Source organism: Myotis nattereri, assembly GCF_964212035.1.
Source record: "Myotis nattereri genome assembly, chromosome: 11".
In the NCBI taxonomy this organism is placed as follows: Eukaryota; Metazoa; Chordata; class Mammalia; order Chiroptera; family Vespertilionidae; genus Myotis; species Myotis nattereri.
The window spans coordinates 12,617,140-12,640,113 of NC_138086.1; the positions used below are offsets into that span (position 1 = coordinate 12,617,140).

Here is a 22,974-nt window from a genome sequence, read left to right on the forward strand (position 1 = left end):
AACTTCATGAAAATGTTGTATTAATAAACACATTTAATCCTGGTTCTGCCACTGCGTAGTTGTGGCAAGTTACTGAACTTCTCTGTGCCTGTTCCCCCACCTTTGAAATGAAGAGAATTATACCCACTGGCATATGCTGTCACAGAGATGAAATATCCGCAAAGTGTTTAGCAAAGTCAAGGTCAATAGCTTACTAAAGGTGACGTGGAGAAAGCAGTTCACCCCTGGTACAGCGGTTAAGGGTGTTTTGGTTGTAGGAAATTTATAAATAAAATAAATTACCATAACTGAGGTATTTTTCATGATCACTATGCAATTCTAAACAGCAGCAGTGATACCATTCTCAGTCCCACTAGGGCGGACTGCTCCCACCACCTCCTCCCTTGGTATACCTCTGGTGCCAGTAATACAGCACTCACATCAGATGAGTTATAAACAAAAGATAAGAAAAAGAAGGGAAGACAATGCAGGAAGTACAGTAAGTGCAATGATATAATATATATACACAAAAATATTTTTTTGCGAATATTCATCTGAGTTCCCAATTTTCATCCCATAGATCAGTGGTTCTCAACCTTCTGGCCCTTTCAATACAGTTCCTCATGTTGTGACCCAACCATAAAATTATTTTCGTTGCTACTTCATAACTGTAATGTTGCTACTGTTATGAATCATAATGTAAATATCTGATATGCAGGATGGTCTTAGGCGACCTCTGTGAAAGGGTCGTTCGACCGCCAAAGCGGTCGCGACCCACAGGTTGAGAACCGCTGCCATAGATGCTTTTTTTTTTAAATCCTTATCTTGAGGATATTTTCTCATCAATTTTTAGAGAGAATGGAAGAGAGGGAAAGACAGAGAGAAATATCGATGTGAGAGAGACACATTGATTGGTTGCCTCCTGCACACACCCCGATCAGGATCAGGGCCTAGGCTGGGTGGGGCGGAGCCTGCAACTGAAGTATATGCCCTTGAATGGAATCAAACCCAGGACCCTTTGGTCCACAGGCCGACGCTCTATCCACTGAGGCAAACCAACTAGGGCCCCTGAATAATTGAAAAGTTGACTTAAATGTATCCCCAAGCAACAAAGTTCATTTCCTTTTAATGGCGTCATTGAAGAGCAAGCCCTTTGGTTACCATAATTCAGTTTGCTGAAGTGGTCTTACCGCTACTGATGAACAGGTCTACTAGCTGCTCCTTAGAGAAGTCAGCATCCACTTCAGCTCTCACAACCTCACAAGGGAATCCTGCAGCCATCTGTCTGTGCTGTGGCAAAGGAACAGAGTGGTTAGTTCTACACACATTCAAGTTTTCAAAAAAGGGAGAGGGTCTGCAAGTCATCGATACCTTCATGCAGAGTGCAAGCTGATGTACTATGTAATCTTGCAAGCTTCCTTCTGGGCCATGGAAAATGACAGTGTGATATTGCTCGACCTATTAATAAACCAAGAAGAGGACTTAGATGGAAATGCTAAGTTCAGAGGAAAAATAAAAGTGGTCTGATTGTCCTCAGCCTTTCAAAAGATTAAAAATCATATTTTAATTAATTAGCTTTATTCCTTCAGCACATCATGCTTTTCACTTTAATGTGAAACACTGGCAAATACTGTATTTATATACTTACGTAGTATTTTACATAGTGTTTATATACTTAAAGCAAGAGATGGCATTTTATGAAAAAGAAAACTCCTTGTTCTATTCTCTATGTTCAGTTCAGCATATTGGCTGGGAACAGGGTTCCTAGCATATTTTGTCGCTTGCAGATGTTCCAGAATTTTTAGATAATCTTTGAGTTTTCCCAATGCTTATTTTACTTTTCAGTGATTAAAATAGCAATGAATCTCATTATGAGGATTTTAGAAAATATAAAAAATCACTAAGGAGCAGAACAGAAACCACTAAAGTAACCACTGCAAATACCTGTTTCCTTCTCGCTTTTTTCTTTGCACAGTTGATGTGTGTATTTGTATGTTTTTTAAGAATCCATGGGCAGCCTGGCTGGTGTTGCTAAGTGGTTGGGCATTGACCTATGAACCAGGAGGTGACAGTTCAATTCCAGGTCAGGGTACATGCCTGGGTTGTGGGTTTGATCCCCAGTGTGGGGCGTGCAGGAGGCAGCTGATCAACAATTCTCTCTCATCATTGATGTTTCTATTTCTCTCTCCATCTCCCTTCCTCTCTGAAATCAATAAACATATAATTAAAAAAGAATCCATGATTGTAATCTTTTTTATAACCATTGTATATCAGAGAGTATCTTTGACTTTTTATGTAAATGATATCTTGATGAGTATTAATACACTCTTTGATCAACTCCCTATATTATTCCAGTTTGGAATTTGGTGTTCCAAAGAAATTTAGGGCGAGGCTGATCACTTTTACTTTGTAAAGGAAAATATCCTACCTGGGTGCCTACAGGATTAAAAAATATCTTTATCCTTACGTATAAGGATACTTACTTCATCTGAGAACATGTAGAGACATAGCATATACTGGATGAAAAGCCGATGACCTTCTACATAGGGCAAAGGCAGGAGTAAGAGGAGGGCAGGTCATTCTCCCCCCTTCATCATTCCAGGGGTGAGCGCCCACTCCCAGCCCAGATGCCTGGGAGGAGCTTTCTTCTTGGGACGGTCTTACAGTAAAGGACCTGGGCAGGTGAAGGGCCAACCTAACTGATACTGTTGGAGGAGCTCATGTATGAAGACTGAGCCACCCACACTTACAGAAATGTTAAATATCAAAGGCTCTGTTTACTCTTTATAATTTGGAATGGGACAATGTAAGGATGCACATGCACATGTATCTCTGTGTTGCTGTTGTTCTATTGAGCTCTGATGAAGTTGTCCCTTTGAGATCACAGAAGGTCGCATCTTTTGAGGGTGACTGGGATGGACTTCTGTGAAGACAGTGACTGTGCCCCTGGCTCAGGGAAAGGCACATTCTGGGATATGAAGGGAAGGCTTGAGGAAAAGGCCTTAGCATGGAAGGAAGAGGGAACTCCTTCCTACCCAGGGCCTTTAAGACTTGAGCTTTGGCCTTTAAGGAGACCATGACATGCTTAGAGAACTCCTGGAAAATAGAGAAAAATGACGCCTGACTACCAGGTGTCAGACCATGAGCTAAACAGAGAAATGGTCCTTTAAGGGGCTCCTTATATTGGACTTGGGACTGGGTTTTAGGCTCTGAAAAACAACATATCTGGCAGCCACCAATGATTTTTCTCTAGGTTCAAATACTATTCCACTATTGCTAAACCTTCAATTTTCTAACTAGTATAAATCTTGTTTTTTTTAATATTAGTAAGATGATAATGGTGTAGTAGGCAGTTAGACAGGCATTAGCACCTTTGGCCAGATACCCAAAGGTGCCTAAAAATGGACAATTGTAGGGTGGAACCTCACCCCCAGGGTGACCTTTCCCCCACTAGCATAAAGCTCGCCATGTGGTATAGACCCCTGACCTTTCATATCAATGGTCTTGCAGTGTGGACCTCCCCTAACCTGTGGTAGACCTGGCAGGTACCCATCAGTAGAGACCGCAACCCTGAAAGGACAGGGACACACCCAGGAAGCTGATGAATATTCTGTTGAGATCCTCCCTTGGGGTCTCCAGATAAATACCCTCAAGACAAGGGACTCAGCACTTGCTCTTGGTCTCCCTTGAACACCCCTCGCCTTTGCCCAGCCCCTTCTTTCCCCAAGGTGCTCCCTCTCCCTTTGCCTCCCCAACCCCCTCTATCCCTTGTATTTGTCTTGGTTCTGGATTCTTTCATAGCCAGAACTCAAGTACCGAGGTTGCTGAACCGAGGTTCAATTGCCGGTAACAGTTTCACCAGCATTAGAAGGGTATTAAAAGTGTTTTCCTACCTAATTTCCAGTTGGCTGCTAATAGGTAGGCCTAACAGTCTCTTGCCCCTATAAAGGCAGAAAAACGTTTTTCTAGGTTTTTGCCAAAGGGAGATTTCAGTTCTATTTTTCCGTTTTTGTGAAGCTTTGTCACTTTTCAAAAGTACTTTAGTGGGAAATAGCATATTAGGTACCGCTAGCCAGGTCCAATTTTAAACCATAAACCCTGAGCTCTCCAAGTTAATCTCAAACTGCCATGACTTATTGGGTGGAAATTCTCTCACAAGGAACAGACTGTTTTGCCCCAGTGAAACTCAATACAGAATTTCAAGATCTATGGAATATGCTACTCGAGATCTTCAAGTAGCATTGCTCTTTAATCTTGTCTTATTTCTGAAAACAACAGTGCTCTCTGCTCATTACAGCTATCCTGTCATACCGCCTGTACTTTCTTAAGATTGATTTTTGAGATCATATAACAGCCAGAGACCCAGCTTCACAGATAAACTGCCTTCGATATCAATACCTCATCTGTTCTCAGACTGTGGGTGTTTGACAAATATAAGCAGGAAACACTCCATTTAAAATTTCGGCCATTCGCTAGCAGTAAGCATTTTGTGTTTGTTTAGACCAGTGATTCCCAAAGTGGGCGCTACCGCCCCCTGGTGGGCGCTGCAGCGATCCAGGGGGGCGGTGATGGCCACAGGTGCATTTGTTTTAACTTTTTTTGTATTACCTTTCTATTCTGAGTTCAATAAATAGTTTCATAATTTCAAACTTCAAGGTTTCTAATTTACACCTTTCTTTACTATATTTTACGAAAAAGGTAGAAACATTAATAAATATATCTTTCTGTTTAATTGCTATTAAAATTTTTAAAAAAATTAATTTCCAGGGGGCGCTGAGTAATATTTTTTCTGGAAAGGGGGCGGTAGGCCAAATAAGTTTGGGAACCACTGGTTTAGACTAATATCCTTTCTGGGAAAAGGTAAACTATAAATAAGTGAACTAAATAAGTAAATAAAGGGAAAAACAAATGTACAAACTTCCAGGTCATTCATACTTTCTAATGAATGCATTCCATTAGTAGGTTTCCCCTCATTTCAGGTATTATCAGTTTTTTTGTTAATGTTATTTTGTCTATCTTGTCAAATGATATAATTGTATTGGTTACCATATAAGATCTGAACCAAAAAAATAATAATAATAATTGCTGGGAGCATATTGCTCTACCGAGACTGGTGAAAACATGCAAAGCTATGCGAAGAAAACATATTTATCTATTCTAGCATTATTTATATTTCTCTAAATAGCAAGGTCTAAGGTATAATAAATATACATGCTACGTGCTTCCAGCAGAGGGCACTAAAGATAGACAGTAGGTAGATGGAAAGCAGACAGATTTTGGGGTGTGAGAGTTAAATATTTTAATCGTGTTGAGATATGTTCTTTGAAAAATAAAATCAAAGTTAACTTCTAAAAGGTCAATTGTAGTTGTCAGAATTACCCCTTATCCCTAAGTTCATGCTTAGAGTGTGACCTTTTGGCTTATTCCTAAAGGGACAGGGCCTTATTATCACAATTGGTACCAATCCCTTTTATTCTTGTCTTCACAGCCTATTCAGAAAGCTCTCATCACGCGTCAATTAGTGCTTTGTGAGGCAAATGAATTCTGGATTAAATGGGAACAATAACCTCAACAAAGGCCCATCCATACTTTTATTTTTTCCCTCCACAGTGTTTTCCTGCAGAAAGGAGTTTACCAGAAGAGCTATTGTTTCCACTCGGGTCAATGTGGCACCTGTAATGTGGCTTCAGACTAGTGGCATAATTTTAGAGCAATAAACTTAACCTTTTATTTGAAGTTTTGTTGGTCAGAGTCTGAGGAAAAGCTTCTACTGTCTTGAGACCACTTTAGGCCAGATTGCGGTGAGATGTTGAACTCAAAAAAGAATGAAAAATAAAAGGTCTTCCCCAAGCCAATAAAATTGGGATGGCCATAGCTTAAGGTATAATGCTTTATAGTAGTGTTACTGATAACATTGTAATAGTCTGCCTATTTTTAACAGGGAAGGAGTAAAGGAAAGACTAGATGATATAGGCATGCCATTTAAACAGCTTTGCTAATTTCACACTCCCCACTGATCAATGGGGGAAGGGACTGGACATGGCCACTGCAAGGGTGCCAAACCTTAATATTTAAACGCCTAGACAAAGGAGCATATGCTCTTGGTGTTTACCCTCTAGCTCTCTTGGAACTCCTGCCACACGGGGCGCACTCCTCTGCATTCGCCCATGTGGCTCATGGCCACATGGGACCCACACAATGGACTGATGGACTTTAATTGGCCTGAATGCTGAACTAGACCCGGCTGCAACATGGAACGAAAGCTTTGGACACTGGCCCTCCTTTTGGCTTTACTGGAATCCCAGCTCCCCCTCTTTCAGGACTGGGTTAAAGGACATAGGACTTTTTAACCAGAGGAATGTAACTCCTTGCAAGTAAAGCCTTTCACCACATCTCATTCTCCCGTGGGGGCTTCTGAAAATGCTTATGTCAGCGATACCCCAAGAACCTCACACCTAGTCATGTCTGGGAAATCTGGCCCACAAATTCCTCCAGCAACATTACCATTGTTATTAGCTAGTTATTAATGACTAGAGGCCTGGTGCACGAAATTTGTGCAGGGGGCGGGGGGGCAGGGTTCCTCAGTCCGGCCTGCACCCTCTCCAATCCGGGACCCCTTGGGGAATGTCTGACTGCCAAAACAGGCAGTCCGACATTCCTCTCACAATCCTGGACTGCTGGCTCCTAACTGCTCACCTGCCGACCTGCCTGATTGCCCCTAACTGTCTCTGCTTTCTGGCCTGATTGCCCCCAACTGGTCCCCTGCCAGCCTGATCACCCCCTAACTTCCCCCCTGCCAGCGTGGCTGCCCCCTAACTGCCCCCCTGCCGGCCTGGTCGCTCCCTAACTGCCCCCCTGCTGGCCTGGCCGCCCCTAACTGCCCCCATGCCAGCCTGCCTGATCACCCTTAACTGCCTCTGCTTGCCAGCCTGGTCACACTCTAACTGCTCCCCTACAAGCCTGATCACCCTGTAACTGCCTTTGCCTCAGCCCCCATCACTGTGGCTTTGTCCAGAAGGAAGTCAGACATCTGGAAGATGTCCAGTTGACCTGGTCTAATTAGCATATTACCCTTTTATTTTTATAGATAGGAAAGGAGCAAAAGGGAGGCCAGACATTGCAAGCATGGCCACCTGGGCAAGCTTCAACAGGAAGCTGCAATTTCACACTCCCCAGGGAACCACTGGTCCATTCCCTGCAAATCACTGGGGGAAAGGGAACATGGACCATGCACAGTGAATGCAGGTGATGTAGGGAAGGTGCCTGTCAGTCTAGCCTGTAACAAAAATAACTGGCCAGATGGGGTGGAACCATGGCAAGTGTGCAAAATCTTAGAAAGTTAAAATTCTGAGACAAAGGAATTCTCTCACTCTTGGCTCTCTTGTTTCTCTGGCTTTGCTCCTGCCTATGTTCCTAGAAGCCACATGGTGGACCCCACAAGCAATGGACTGATGGACTGCAGCTGGGTACACAAGTAAACTAGCTTGATGCTGGATTGGACTGTGCATACATGGAATGAAAACTCTAGGCAATGGCCTTAATCCTAGCTTTGCTAAAAGCAAAATGAGACTTATTTCATTGGTGGGACGGAAGGAAATAAGCACCTTGGAAACTCAGGGGTCTAACCCATGAAAATAACTATCACTCATTTTCCTGTGAGTCTCAAAAAATTCCTTTTTCTCGTGACATCGCAAGAAGCCCATGTCCCCTAGCAACAGATGGGGACACAGAGAGCTCCCCACTGATGACACTAGGACTGTCATTCTGACATCTTTGACACTCAATTTTAAATAAACAGTTCATATATGACTTTAGAGTCCCAGATGACAGTTACTATCAGTTTATTAATATTAAATCCCCCAAACAATATTGGCACATTCAGCATCAGAAGTCACAAAACTGGAGTCTTTCTTGTTAGAGCAGGTTTTAACCATTTGCTAAGGTCCCTCTTAATAGAATAGGTATAAGAGAATAAAATTCAAGAGAAATTACAGTGCACACATGGACACACACATATTTTCTGTTTTTAAAAGTTACCTAATTGAAACTGTAAAAGCCAAGCTTTTAGACTTGGCTACTAAACTCAAATAAAGGTAGGCCCTCATTTATTAATACAGACATAATAACTTGGGTATGTGTTACAGTTATTTAAAAAGATAAAACTAGAGATATCTTGAACATAACCCTCCCTTGTCACCCGGGCTCCGCTCTTATGAACTCCTCCTGCTCCAGCCCTCCTCTGGGCTGACACTATCCCAACTGGCCAGAATCTTCCACCACGACCGTGGGAACCTAAAGATCCACTGGTATTGAAGCCCCCTCGTCTTCACATGAAGGAACCAGCTTCCTCGTTCCACTGGGACCTTACCCAGCCTTGCTCTTCTACACCCTGAAAAGGATCAGGCTGAACCTTGCCATTTGCTAAAGAGACTGACGGAGCTATGGTGGGCTGTCCTAGATACAAAACCATCACTTATGACCTTATTTTTATGGAAACATAGCAACTTTATCTTGGGATGTATGAAGATTAAGTATAATCTCCCAGCAAAGATTGGAGTGGACAGCCAATAGATGGAAGAATCTCATGGATTATGTCCTGAGGGATTCAGAGCCCTACATGTTAAAATAGGGCTTAGATTAGGATCACCTAATCAAGTATTTTTCTAATATAATAATAATTTATAGTCACTGAATTATTAAAATAAAAACTTAAGAATAAGCACAAAAACAAACAAACAATCCAATTAAAAAATGGGCAAAGGACCTGAATAGAGACTTCTCCAAAGAGAACACATAGATGGCCAATAGACATATGAAAAGATGCTCAACATCACCAATCATCAGAGAGATGCAATATAAAACTACAATGAGGTATCACCTCATGCCTGTCAGAATGGCTACCATCAATAAATCAACAAACAAGAAGTGTTGGTGAGGATGTGGAGAAATGGGAACCGTTGTGCACTGTTGGTGGGAAGGCAGACTGGTGCAGTCACTGTGGAAAACAGTATGGAGTTACCTCAAAAAAATTAAAAATGGAACTGCCTTATGACACAGCAATTCTACTTCAGGGTATTTATCCACAGAAACCCTAAATACTAATTTGAAAGAATATATGTACCCCTCTGTTCATTGCAGCGTTATTTACAATAGCCAAGATTTGGAAGCAGCCCAAGTACCCATCAGTAGATGAGTGAATAAAAAAGCTGTGGTACATTTACATAATGGAATACTTCTCGGCTATACAAAGGAAGAAAATTGTACCCTTTGTGACAGCAGGGATTTGGACCTGGAGAACATATGCTAAGTGAAATAAGCCAATCAGAGAAAGACAAGTACCATGTGATTTCACTCATATGTGCAATTTAATGAACAAAGTGAACTATCAAGCCCAATAGAGACAGACTCATGGATAAAGAGCAGGCAAACAGCTCTGGTAGAGAGGGTGTTGGGGAGAGGGGTTAAGAAAAAAAGAGAGAGAACTCATGGACATGGACAAAAGTATGGTGATTGCCAGGGGCGGGGTGCAGGGGGTAGGGGGTAGGTAGAGGTGGAAGAAGGCATAGAGGGAATACATGGTGATGGAAAAAATAAAATAAACTAGCAGAAAAGTTAAGAATAAGCTAATAAAAATTACAAATTGGTTAAGAGATAAATTTGAGCTAATGCAAAAAGTTCAACTGTTATAAATAATTAGTGATTAAAAACTCAAATAAGTTAAATGTGTCCTTATAAATTCAAAGATAGAGATTTAAAATGTATTTGTATCTATTTAACTATTTAATGAAAGTATTTAAAAATAACATCATTTATTTTAAAAGGCTGATTTAAAGTCTTCACTCCATTTGGTTTTCTGCATAAGGGCTTTAATACATGCATTTTATAGAACACATTTACATACACAGTGAGAACTGGCTACTGCAATTCTTTCTTAACCAACAGGTTAGTAACCAGTATAAACTATGATTACATATATGAGAATGGAAGACCACCTAAGTTCAACTCTTTAGGTTCCACCACTTACTGAGGTTCTTAAGCAAATTATTTTGCGTCTTGGTTTATTCATCTGTAAATGGGAGTAACTGGTATAAGTACCTACCTCATAGAATGATCAAATGGGACAATCTATATACTTAGAACAGAATTTGGCATACATTAAATACTCATTAAAAGTCAGATATCACTAGGCTTGCTTTTTATTGTACAGATTTTCAACAATTCAAAGACACACCAGTGTGCCTTGTAATTACTGTGGCACTAAGTGGATATGTCACTCCCTGGCTCAAATCCTACCAGTGGCTTCCTATCACACCTGGGCTAAAATTCAAAGTCCTTGCCATGAACAAAGTGAACTACCAAGCAAAACAGAGACAGACTCATGGATAAAGAGCAGGCAAACAGCTCTAGTAGAGGGTATTGGGGAGAGGGGTTGAGAAAGAGAGAGAGAGAGAGAGAGAGAGAGAGAGAGAGAGAGAAACTCATGGATATGGACAAAAGTATGGTACATGACCTGGCTTATGGTTCTCTCTCAGACATCACTGCCAGGTTAGGTATTTTTGTACCTGCTATTCCCTCTGCTTTAAACACCCTCCACAGGCCTTCACTTCACGTGGTCTTCTGTTTATATGTCCCTGCAGAAAGGTCTTTGCTACCAACTCCATCCAAAGCACTTTCTGCCATTCCTTCCACTAGTGATTTATCTTCTTTCCTGCTTTATTTTCCTCTATAGTTGTAATTAGTGCTGGCCTCACATTATAGGTATTTATGCATTTGTTTTTTAATACATCTTCCCCACTAGAATGTAAGCTCCATGCATTTAGAAAATGCATGTTATTTACACATAGCTATATCCTACATTCCTAAAACTGCCTGCATTTAGGAGGCTCTCAATAAATAGCTGTCAAACAACTGAATTAAGTAACTAAACAAGATACAAATATGTATAACATATGGTCTATCTCCTTAAGGGGTTACACTCTTTTATGGAAGAAGAAACATTGACAACTATTATAATTCCCTAGAGGCCCAATGCACAAAATTTGTGCAAGGGGCTTGGCCCTTGCCTCAGCCCTCACAGCCCCAGCTTCATCTGGAAGGTCGTCTGGAAGGTCGTACAGCTGTCCAGTTTAATTAGCATAGTATGCTTTTATTATTATAGATTGCCTCACTCACTTTAAATTTTGAAGTGATTGCTAAAGTGAGTGTTAGTTTTTATCTTCATCCAAGAGTTAACTGTTAGATTAAAAAAGCCTGTTCTGTACATTCATTAAATTGAGAACAGAGGTAACAACAGTGTTCATCTAGTCTCTGGTAGTCAAACTATGTCCTGTGCATCACGAAGTACATGCTTAATTGCAATTGGAATGCGGCTAACAAATATTTCATTTGACAGATCTACTCAGACAAGGCTAATATGCAGTTGTAATTCAGATGCATTGCTTTTCTATTCATTTAATCATCTAAACAGGTGAATGAGAAGCTCTGAGTCATAATCTTGTCTGGTACAGAGATGCTGAGGAGGGGGAGGGAGAAGCAAGTGGCTGTAGGAACTGACTCCACTGAGAGCATGAGGCTCACATTCCTGAAAACTAGTTGGTGACACAACTCTACCCTTCATTTATACAAGGAATGAGACAGATCTCCTTCTCATCTGTATAAAACCCACAGGCTTACTTTGATGCATTAGAGAAAGAACAACTAGCAAAGAAAAAAAGTGAAAGTATCAGATTGAGAAGACACCATCTTTCCTAAATTGTAAGGCTTTTGAGTGTTCCCATTCGACTGTAGCTGCTTTTACAGTTAATCCCAACTAGATCAATAAATGCTAGTCCTGATGATCAAACAGCAGGACTTATGCCTGCTAATTATGCAAAAATTCTTGGTAAAAAAAAAAAAAGAGGTAGAAAAACACTGGAATTCATTACGATTTTCAAAGCAGCAACAATCTTTGACTCACACAACACTAATTAAAGGAGCCACAGCTGCTGATTCTTTGGAGGCTGCCTTTGAATCCATTTTTGTTGCAATTAGTAAGGTTCCAGTTGCACCTGATGCCAGAGGAAACATGGAGATAAATAAAATCTTTGATATCTTTCATGTTTGCTTGCACTTGAACTATAATTTTTTTAAAATGTAGAAATTAATAATTTCTTAAAAGAAATTATTTTACAATCCAATGAATACATTTATTAATCACTATTCCAGGTGTTCTGCTGCTAGAAATTGTTGAAGTTGTATGCTAGTATGCTGGCCCAATGACCTGGTTACATTTCACAAATTATTGGACATAAGGATGTTTGTTTCAACTAGATTTTAAGATTATGAAAACTGGTATGTTTTCATTTATTTAAAATCCTATGTTTATTGAAAGATTAAGAGTGATGAACTACAAAATATACTATTTGCTACAGTAGGGATTATTAATGCTTTTTAAAATTCTATGTTAATTGTCTTAGAATCCTCAGAAATTGAGTGCTAACATGAGAAAAAAGGCTAACTTTTTACAACTTCAATTATATTAAGTAATAAATGTTTTCTGATCACACACACAATTTACTTTCCTCAGGAGCAAATACAGTGGGGCCTTGACTTACGAGTTTAATTCATTCCGAGACTTAGGTTAAGGGGCTCATTAACTCAAATTACTCTATCAACTCAATGTAAAAAAATCGGTGGAGAGACAGCTGGTATCTCAAAAAACTCGTTAGTCGGGACACTTGTAAGTCAAGGCCCCACTTTATGCCAATTCATGGTCAATGAACACAATTTTTGTAAAGGGTCTTAGTCAAACCCATTCATTGTTTTTAAAAAAGCCTTCCAAAAGCAGTAAACAAAATGATTGTGTAGTTAATGTTTTACACCATCAATACATCTTAGTTTCAGATAGATCTCTCACACACAGACACCACCTATATCAGGGAACGCATAATCCTGACTTCATCACTCACTAGCTATGTGGCCTTGTAGCTATTTTACCTCACTCTGCTTCAGTTTCCTAATCTACGAAATGGGTGATATTATCTACCTTAGAGGGATGTTTTCCGGAATAAATAAATAAGACATATTTCCTGGCATCTAATGAGTACAGTCAAACCTTGATTCTCAAATGTCTCCCATCTCGAACAATTCAGTTCTCAACCAAGTTGTTTACGGAAAACATGTCTCCATTTGGAACACAACTTCAGTTCTTGACCTGGCAACCCGTTCATGCCGATGTTATCAAAAAGCTTCTCTCAGGTCACAAATAAAGGAGAGAATGTGTGTCAGTTTACTGCTAAATCTTATGTTGTTAACATCTCAGAAAATTGTGCTATGAATATGTTTTTCTTTCATTGCTGGTGAAATGGATGATTAGCACAATTTTGAAACAAAGAAAGGCCATCAGGGGTGCTGATATTGCTAAGGGTATGAAAGTGCTCACCAAACAAAGATCACAGGCAATGGAAGAGATAGAAAAACTGTTGATTTGTATAAACAAAAAGCAGTTAGCTGGTGGCAGTATTTCAGAGGCAATGGCATGTGAACAACTGAAGCTGCCGCACCCTTGGAACGAATGCAGAAAGTGATTTAAGGCCCGTGGGGAGTCGTTCAATAAATTTAAGAAAAGAAGTGTTTGTTTATAGATTAAATGCTACATTAGACATGTTCTGTATATAAGAAAGGTTAAAGCAGGGAATGATTTGGGGATCTGGAACGGATTAATTCACTTTACTTCATTTCTAACAGGGAAAAATGATTTGGTTTTTGAATAAACCGCGTCTCAAACAGCCTTCCAGAATGAATTAAGTTCGAGAACCAAGGTTCCACTGTACTGAACAAATACAAAGCATTACAGTTATCCACTTTGTATTGAGAATTTGCTACTTCCTCTTGATAACCATACTCCCTACTTCTGCCTTTTAGTACCAGAGCTGCCTACTATTGACAGGGTTGTGCAGCCAAAAACCACATGTGCCAGTCCCACCTGAACATGTCTAAGTTCTGGTCCGTGGGGGTGGGCAGGAATGATGTGTGCACCCCCCTGAAAGGCAGAGGGTTGCCCTCCAGGCTCTTCTCCCTCTTGCACGGGCCTGGTTATGCAGTGGTGACACTCAGGGGATAGAGTAGCACTGAGAGAAGGTCTCCCGGCACCTTCGCCCTCCCTGGATCTGTCACCTGCTAGGTAGGCCTTCTGTATTTGAAAAAATAAACTTCTCACACTGTGTAAGCTGTAATTTTTTGATTTCTGTTAAAGTGGCTACATCAATACACTAATTAATGCTTAGACATTTACTCATTTTTCAATTATAAAAGTCTACAGCAAGGCATCTTAATATTTACAGCCATTCTCTTCCATATTGATTAGTTATTTGATGTCAAGTACTAGTGAGGGACGGACCATTTCCTCTTGCTCTGATTTTAACACTCACAGATGGGGAAACGAGGCAGGAAAGATAAAACAAGGCCTAATAGTCTGGGCAATCTGCAGCCAGCTTGTAACTAACATCTTCCCCAGCAAGGACACAGAGCAAATAGTTAAAGCAAAACTCCCTAATGAGAGAACGCGGAGAGGGAGGGGGAAGAGAAAAAAGGGCAGTTTTACTCCCTAGGCGGAGGAACCAGCAGTCTCAAGGCTTGGCAAGGTAAAGTTGCCAGGTGCTTTCATGAATTCTGGGGAGGCCACAACCAAGTAAAAAAGGGGTGGGGGGGACCTTGAGAATGAATCTGTACCAAAATAGTCAGCAGAGGAATTTCAAGACCTATAGACAGGAGGGTATATAACATCTCAGACCACCACCCAACTTGCTCTTCAGATTAACTGAGAGCCCTTCTGTGCTTCATAAGCCAGATGTATGGGTTTGCTTTGCTTTTTCAATAAAGGTGAATGCTTTAATTGGTTTAATGAATTGGCTTTTCACAACGCAGTCAAGGTCTCTCCTATAAATTCATTTATATGAGAAGACAAGGATCAAGGTTGGGGACAGCCCCCTCCCACTGACTCAGGGGGCTGTCCTGTCCGGGAACAGCTCTCGGGTGTCGGCGAGAGGTGCCTACAACACATCCACCTACCAGCCTTAGGTAGTTCTGCAGCACCTGAAGAGGGATCATAGATGTGTACGTCACACTACTGAGGCAGCCTTCCTGAGGACCTGCAAGAAGGAAAAATACAGAGGAGCATTGCCTCTGGTTGCCGGATTCAATATTTCACTGTTTATAAGCAAATGTTAGCAGAGCTTAGTTCCAATCCTCGGAAAGTTCTAGCCTTGCCCGGCATTAATGCACAGGTCGGGGGGGGGGAGGGGGGTCTCCCTTATTTTTCATTTTTTAAAATATATTTTTATTGATTTCAGAGAGAGAGATAGAAACATCAATGATGAGAGAAAATCATTCATCAGCTGCCTCCTGCATGCCCCACACGTAGGATCAAGCCTGCAACCCGGGCATGTGCTCTGACCGGGAATCAAACCATGACCTTCTGGTTCATAGGTCGACGCTCAACCACTGAGCCACGCTGACCAGACTGGGGTCTCCCTTTAGATCTCTTCTCTAACTCCCTCCCTCCGAACCCCCTCCCGTAAGTTCTGCTATTCTCTCAATACACTGCTTGAGCCCAAAGGGATTTTCTAGGATGGTCTCACACTTTTTTTTTTAAACCTCAATAAGTATAGTTAAAACAACAAAATCAAACTTTATTACTTGAAATTGTAAAGATTCCATTCCCAAGTCTAGGAAGTACATGATGATATCTATAGCCTTCAATTTCCTTGTATATAAAAATGAGGACAAACAGAAATATGTATCCTCTTGGGTTGTTATAAGGGTTTAGTGAATTTATACTTTTAATGTGCCATACACAACAGGGCGTACTCACGACACATTAATTTGTACCATTATAATGATCATATTAATCATACACTGTACTTGACAGTAACAAACTTAACTTTCTGTCACTCTCTTATCAGCACACCAGTTTGGCCTCTGGTCTATTCCTAATGAGATGCAATCAAAATCATAGGAATCAACAATCAAGACATCACCACCGGTGTCAACAACTTGGCTTTTGATTTTTCCTCTCCTTGTTCCAAAAAACACTGATTAGTTAGCAGTGGGAGTCCTATACGCATGGCTAGAGAATGCAGGACAAAAACATGCAGGTTTAAGAACTGGTACTTCGAAACAATCATAAAAGTTGACAATCATAGCAGTCAACGTTATCTCAGTTTAGAATATCTTTACCTGACAAAAGCACAGTGACTTGCTCTGCTTTATTCTTTTTCATGAATTCCCACGGGGGCAGGGTGTGGCTCTGACCCACTGACCATGGCACATTTCCTAGTTCAAAAAAATGAAAATGTCAGGAGAAGATGAAAAGGAATTTTTCTTGTAAGGGTTGATGCATGATCTCCTCTGTGAGAACTCTAAGGAATCCAAAGGCATGTACAGAATTTGTGAACGGTCACAGGGAGTTAACTTTTATTGAAGGTCAAGAGGAAGACCTTCAAACTACAGGCTTCTCCAAAGCGGTCCTAAAGAGGGACTTTCGTAGATCTTCCAGTGCCTGCTTCATAAAGGCCACACACTCTGAACCCGGTCCCTGCCTCCCTCTCCAGCTAATCTTTAGATTCCAGAAAGCACACACACATAACCTCAGGTGCTCAGGATAAGAGAAGCCTTCCCAGAGTCTGGGCCCTCTCGAGAACTTGTTTTCCTCTCTTCCCTCCCACAGATCAATTCCTAGATACCCATTCTCAGCATGTCCTAACATACAGGTGCCTACCCCACCTGTAACTTCCTGTTATCTGTTGGCCTGGGTCCTTTTAATCTAGCTTGGGTTATCAACACAGTAAAATCCCTTATATGCATATATTAATAACAATAATAGTGTAGTTACAATTATTCGTGGTTACAGCCAGGTGCTAAATGAAGCCCAGCAACAACAAACATCAATGCTTTTTGACCTGGAATTCTACTGGAGTACCTCACCCTCATTGATGAGTATGAACAGAAACCATGGCTCAGAGGTAAATCTATCCACTGGTTGTGAATACCCAGTTGCCTTTGTCAGTTTCCAGATTAACTGGATGAAGGCTGATGTAGGGGCCCATTACCTTCAAAACATGGATGTGCTGACTTCATTTATTAGACCCCTAAGGCTAACCTACCCCTTGAATAACACTTGGTTTAATGGGCAAAATGTGACCCAGAGAATCATTTCTGATTTCTTAATGCAATTATTTAACTATATGTATTTTGTGATAATTATGGTAATTTTAATAAAAATTATTGCCAAAGAGCCATAAAATGCCAAAGAGCCATAAAATGAAGTTGTGAATAATTTGCTTTATTTATTCTTTATATATTTATTGACTTCAGAGTGGGAGAGGTACAGAGATAGAAACATCAGTGATGAGAGTGACTCACTGATAGGCTGCCTCCTGCACGCCCACACTGGGGATCGAGCCCTGGCTGTGCCCTGACCAGGAATCGAACCGTGACCTCCTGGTTCATAGGTTGACGCTCAACCACTGAGCCATGCTGGCATGGCTGTGAATAATTTACTTTAAAATCTAGCAGTAATATATGTTTTGAAAGTGAATTAGCATTTGTGAGTGAACTGACAAAGGCACTTTTTACTATAACAAGCCTACACATGAATAGCATGGTGAAAAGCACCCTTCCCTCAAACTGGACCATGCTTTTGCAACATGGTGCTGTGGAAAGGGTACAGGCTTTCCTACCAGGTAGACTGGGGTTTGAGTCCTGCCTCATTCGCTCGTTAGCTGTGCCTTCAGGAAGGCCATCATGTAACTTGTCTAGCTATCTGTACAATGAGCCCGTTGCAGGGACCCACTGAGGTGCTGCTATAAAGCGGCCAGCACAGGTCTGGCATAGTGGCAGCAGGTTCCTGCAGATGTTTGTTCTCCTGGTTTAGGAGAAAAGAAACCAGCCAGGGATAACTGGCCTTTACAGAGCCCTTATTATGCTCACGAGAAAGCAAATGTTATTTTCAGAAGGTCCTCAGAGGCTATTTCATGGAGCCTATTGAACGGGAATAACCAGTTATCATCCTGATTCATCCCATGTGGGAGCTTTGAATATATCTTCATTAAAATGCTTTTTCCAATTCTAGACTTCATTAAGACTCCTGTCCTTGGAGGTAAGGTGTTAATGGATTACAGATATCCTGGAATAGCCCAAGTACAAATTTGGAGCTGTGTTCAGAACCTGTGCATTAGCAAGCAGCTGTAATGTGGTTAGTTTCACGCATTTATCTAGAAGAGCAAGTGCAATCACAATACCACACCAAGGGCTTTCATGTTCTTTACTCTCTGAGTATCATCTGAGGCATAAACGCATTTATACTAATGTTATGTAATGGCTGCATTGTGAATACTCAAGTGTCAGCACCAGCAGCTGCCACAGTGAGTTTTTAATGTGTTTAATCAGTAAATTCTCAGGTTATAAAGCCCATAAACATAAATGAACCTGAAAATCTAACTTCCCCTTCATTGCAGGATTGTTGATACCTAGCATGATGGATTGCACACTGCTTGCACTGAGGCCGATGCTGGAGCTAGTGGTGTTATTGTCCGTCACATCTTCCAGACTCCACCATTCATCAGAAGAGATGGCTTTGAAATGACTTGTCAGAGCTTGACTCACTGCTTTTGAAAAATCATCCCAGGATGTCTGTTTGCGGATACTTAGAGCATCTATTGTATTTTCACATTCAAAGTCACTGGAACTATAGTTGCCTGGTTGAATCTCACCCACTGAAATCCTTAAGGGTATTTTAAGAGCATCTGTTAGAAGAATAAGGCAATTAGAAATTTAAAAAATTCTGATAGAAAAACAGCAAAATGATTCTATGAAATAAGCAAATGTGAACATTTTATAAGCAAACAGAAGGGCAGCTTCAATACTTCTTTAAATAACATTAATTCGATGTTCTTAATACTGGAGTACACTTTGGTCTTTCATCTATATCCTCACGCGTTCTTTGGAACCAGGTTGCTTGAACTGATTATCTTTCCTTATATCTTCGGCCTTTTCTACTTCATTGACTCTTTCCCTTCAGCAAGATTCTCAAGTTCTTTAAAAAAAATCTGAGAAAATTAGGGCCCTCTCTGGACCCTGAATTCTCTGTATTGTCCATTCTCTTCACCTTCATTGAGGCAGGTTATAGAAACATAAACAACATGTATATAAAAGACACTACAGCGTGAGTCTACAGGGGCATAGCAGGGCTGCTGAGGACAGGACATTGTGGATACCACTATTCATAGGGTTGCCAGGAGTAGGAGCTGACTCAATGGCATGTAACATACACATAGTTCTATAGGTCAGTGTGCTTAGGATGGTGGCTTCAGCCATACAACCTTTGTTCTCAGCCTCAAGGTCAGCCTTCTATTAGCTGGGAGAGCTTACCTTGATCTCTCTATACCCCAATTTCTTCTATAAAATGGAAGGGAAGTACAATCAAGGTGTGTACATTTTAAATGAATTTAACATACAATTACATGGTAAGTACTAGTAAGAATTTGATAAATGGCAGACAGTGCTTCTAAAACGATCTTTCTAATCTCTCTCTGACACCAACTGACTGAGGTCCCACCTAGGTGGGCAGCACTCCCTGCACTTCCATCCTTACAAACTGAATTATATGCTTGGTCACATGTGATTATTCCCAAATCCTCTGTCTGCTAACAAATATGCTTACGTCCTCAAACACTAGAAATCATACGTGAAGCATGAAACGTGTGGTCTGTTCAAACAAGAATAGTATGTGGAACTTCAATCGTAGAAATACACTAAAATGAAGACTTCTTCCCAAAAATTAGTGAAATATCACTTCATATGCTTTAAATTAAAATAAAATGTGCATTTTCCATGATGCCCTTCTTAAACTGGCTTCTCCCATTAACTGACCAACTAGTGGATAATTTTATTTTCAGGTTGTCAATTCTCAGTCCTCATTTTACTTACCACCAACAACTGACACAATTGATGTCTCTGTGCTCACTGATGTACACTTCTACTGGATGTCCTCATGTCAGACATCACTGGTCACTCTTTATTGTTGTCCCTTTATTGGTCCCTCCACTTTTTCCAGATTTCTTAATGACAGAGTGTTGGAAGGCTCATTTTTCTCATTTTTTTCTATCTGTGTTCACTTCCTTGGTGATCTCATTCAGTCCTCTGACTTGAAGTATCATCTATAGACTGCTGATTCTCAGATTCGCATATCGAGCTCATACTCATCTCTAGAATTCCTGATGACTTGACATCTCCATGTAGTTCCACCAGACAGACAGCTCAGATTCATACACCCCAAGCTGAGCTTCTGGTCTTCACTAGCAAAAGCTGCTTCACCTGCAGCCTTCCCCTGGACAGCTGACAGCAACTCCATCCTGCCAATTGGTTGCTCAGGCTGAAAACCTGGAGTTTTCCACACATTCCTTCTCTCATACTTTAAAATTAGTTTCCAATTACAGTTTATGTTCACTATCATTTTATATAAGTTTCATTCCCCTCTCTCATACATCAATTTCAAGCCAGCAGAAGGTTCTCTTGGCTCTATCTTCAGCTATATCAGAACCAAACCACCTCTCGCTAACTCTTCGGCTACAATCCTAGATTGAGTCCTCATTATTGTCTCTACCTAGAATGCTACATCAGTGAACTAAGAAGTCCTCTGATTCTACCTGTGACTTCTTATAGCCTATTCTCAACAACACAGTCAGTGAGCTACTAACATGTACTTTAGATCCTATCACTTCTATACTCAAACATTGACATGGCTCCTCCTTAAGTCCCTATGATGCTACATTTTCAACAAGATCAGGATCCTAGCCCCACCACATCCTGGAACTTCTCTGACCTGCTTTCCTTCTTCTCTCCCCTTGCTCATTCTAACCCAGTCACTCTGGCAGTTCCTCAGACATGCAGGTATGACCCTACCTTAGGGCCTCTGTCCACCAGGATGTTTGGCCTGGAAAGTTCCTTACCTCCTTCGAGTGTTTGCTTTGGTATCAGTGAGGCAACCCTGTCTATCATTTTAAAAACTGAAACTTCCAAACCCATTTTAAAAACTCCCATTCCCAACCCTCCCAACCTCCTTAATGTTTTCCATAGTGCACAATATCATCTTACATACCCTAGAATGAATTAGCTATGTCTACTGGATTGGGTGAAAATCTCAACCTAAGAGGTCATACATACTATTTTGTATGCATGAACCCACAAATGAAACTTTCATAAAATGTGCTGAGAGCACATATTCTTCAAGTTGGAAGATCACCAATTATCTTCATAGACAGGTAGGCAAATAGATGTGGAGAGACAACTGACTTGCCTGGGTTCATACAACCAACTAATGGCAAAGTATCCAGCCATGATTTCTCATACCCTGTTAGACTCATGTCTACAAAGACAACCTAAGTCAGAAGAAAAGAGTGATACCCTAAGTCAGAAGAATGACTTAGAATGCTTCCCTAGGTTAAGTAAAATACAAGGAAGATCTTGCATTATTTGAATAGCAACTCATTCTGTAAAAAGCAATTCTACATGGAAAAATAATTACCACAGTTGTCATCAGCAAAGTGTTTTTATAACAGCTCGGGTTCAAAGAAAGCTAAACAGAGAATGAGAAACTGAGTTGCACTAATATTTTACCCATGGTCCCTGAGGCCCTGCTTTGTGGATGCAGGATGAACAGTGGGGCTGTGAAGGCACTCACTCAGATTCTCCAGCAGATGCTTGCAGTCATCAGTGGCCACATCATGTGCAGTCCGACCGCACTTATCTCTCCTTTCTGGCTCAAGCCCACCATGCCTACACAGAATTTCTAGGCAATTCTGTAAAGACAAGAGCTCTATTACCTTCTGTCCAAATTAAGAAACTTGAGCTAAAACCCCACGGGAAAAGTCATTTGCCCACAGCAAACAAATCAGGAATTCCCCAGCAACTCAAACTAAACGATGTCCCAAAATGAAAAGCAAAGAATGCTTCACTGAACTGTGAATCACAGGATCAAGACAATGCTCCACAGAACAGCCTCTTCTGTATCAAGAGAAAAAAATCAGTTTACTAATTACTCAATTTGCAGAGGGAAATTAGGAAAGAAATTGACTTTGGCAGACAGTATCCCTCAATGTTAATTTCACAACATAAAGCAAAACGGCTTTTGCTACAACTGGATGCTGCTTGCTGAATACTGGACTATGAACTGCTTTCCTGATCATGTGAGTATGGGGCTCCAATTGTAACAATTCTGTCCCAGAGTCTTCGTAAGCACTTTTTAAAATTTCAGATCTTATTGTGTCTGTTTTGTTGTTTTTTTTAAATATTAAATATATAAAGACCATGTTGGTTGTATTTTGAGAAAAACATTCCCAATAGATATTGAAGTTATGTTCCCTCTCTTTTTCAGCTTTTCTTCTTTTATGCTGCTTAAGGAAATCTTCACTCAAAAAATATCAGTAACCTACAAACTGACAAGTCTTATTTTCAAAACCAAAGTAGAAATAAATGCAAACATTTCTAATAAATAACTGTCCAGCAGGATGTTACCTTCGGATATTTACTAAGGAACTCTACTAGCTCAACTTTTACCACATTATGTTTTGTTTCCTGATTTCCCATAAAAATAAGCACAAAACTGAACAGACCAGAATCTATGGCAGTGATGGCGAACCTATGACACGCATGTCAGCGGTGACACGCGAACTCATTTTTTTGGTTGATTTTTCTTTGTTAAATGGCATTTAAATATATAAAATAAATATCAAAAATATAAATCTTTGTTTTACTATGGTTGCAAATATCAAAAAATTTCTATATGTGACACGGCACCAGAGTTAAGTTAGGGTTTTCAAAATACTGACACGCCGAGCTCAAAAGGTTCGCCATCACTGATCTATGGCAAGGAACTAACAACCAAAACAAGCAACATCCTTCTCATCATTTCCCTAAACACACACACACACACACACACACACACACACACACACTTTC

General features: G+C 40.6%; 1 protein-coding gene across 1 annotated transcript in view; it reads right to left on the reverse strand.

Moving 5' to 3' along the window:
* CTTNBP2 (cortactin binding protein 2) overlaps positions 1-22,974 on the reverse strand; it is a 99,737-nt gene that overhangs the window by 46,888 nt on the left and 29,875 nt on the right. The window contains exons 5-10 of the mRNA XM_081102068.1: positions 21,698-21,815; positions 18,486-18,761; positions 16,195-16,290; positions 15,028-15,107; positions 1,351-1,437; positions 1,170-1,269 (exon numbers count right to left, since the gene is read on the reverse strand). Coding sequence (XP_080958194.1) covers positions 1,170-1,269; positions 1,351-1,437; positions 15,028-15,107; positions 16,195-16,290; positions 18,486-18,761; positions 21,698-21,815 — 757 coding nt within the window. The remainder of the gene's footprint in view (positions 1-1,169; positions 1,270-1,350; positions 1,438-15,027; positions 15,108-16,194; positions 16,291-18,485; positions 18,762-21,697; positions 21,816-22,974) is intronic.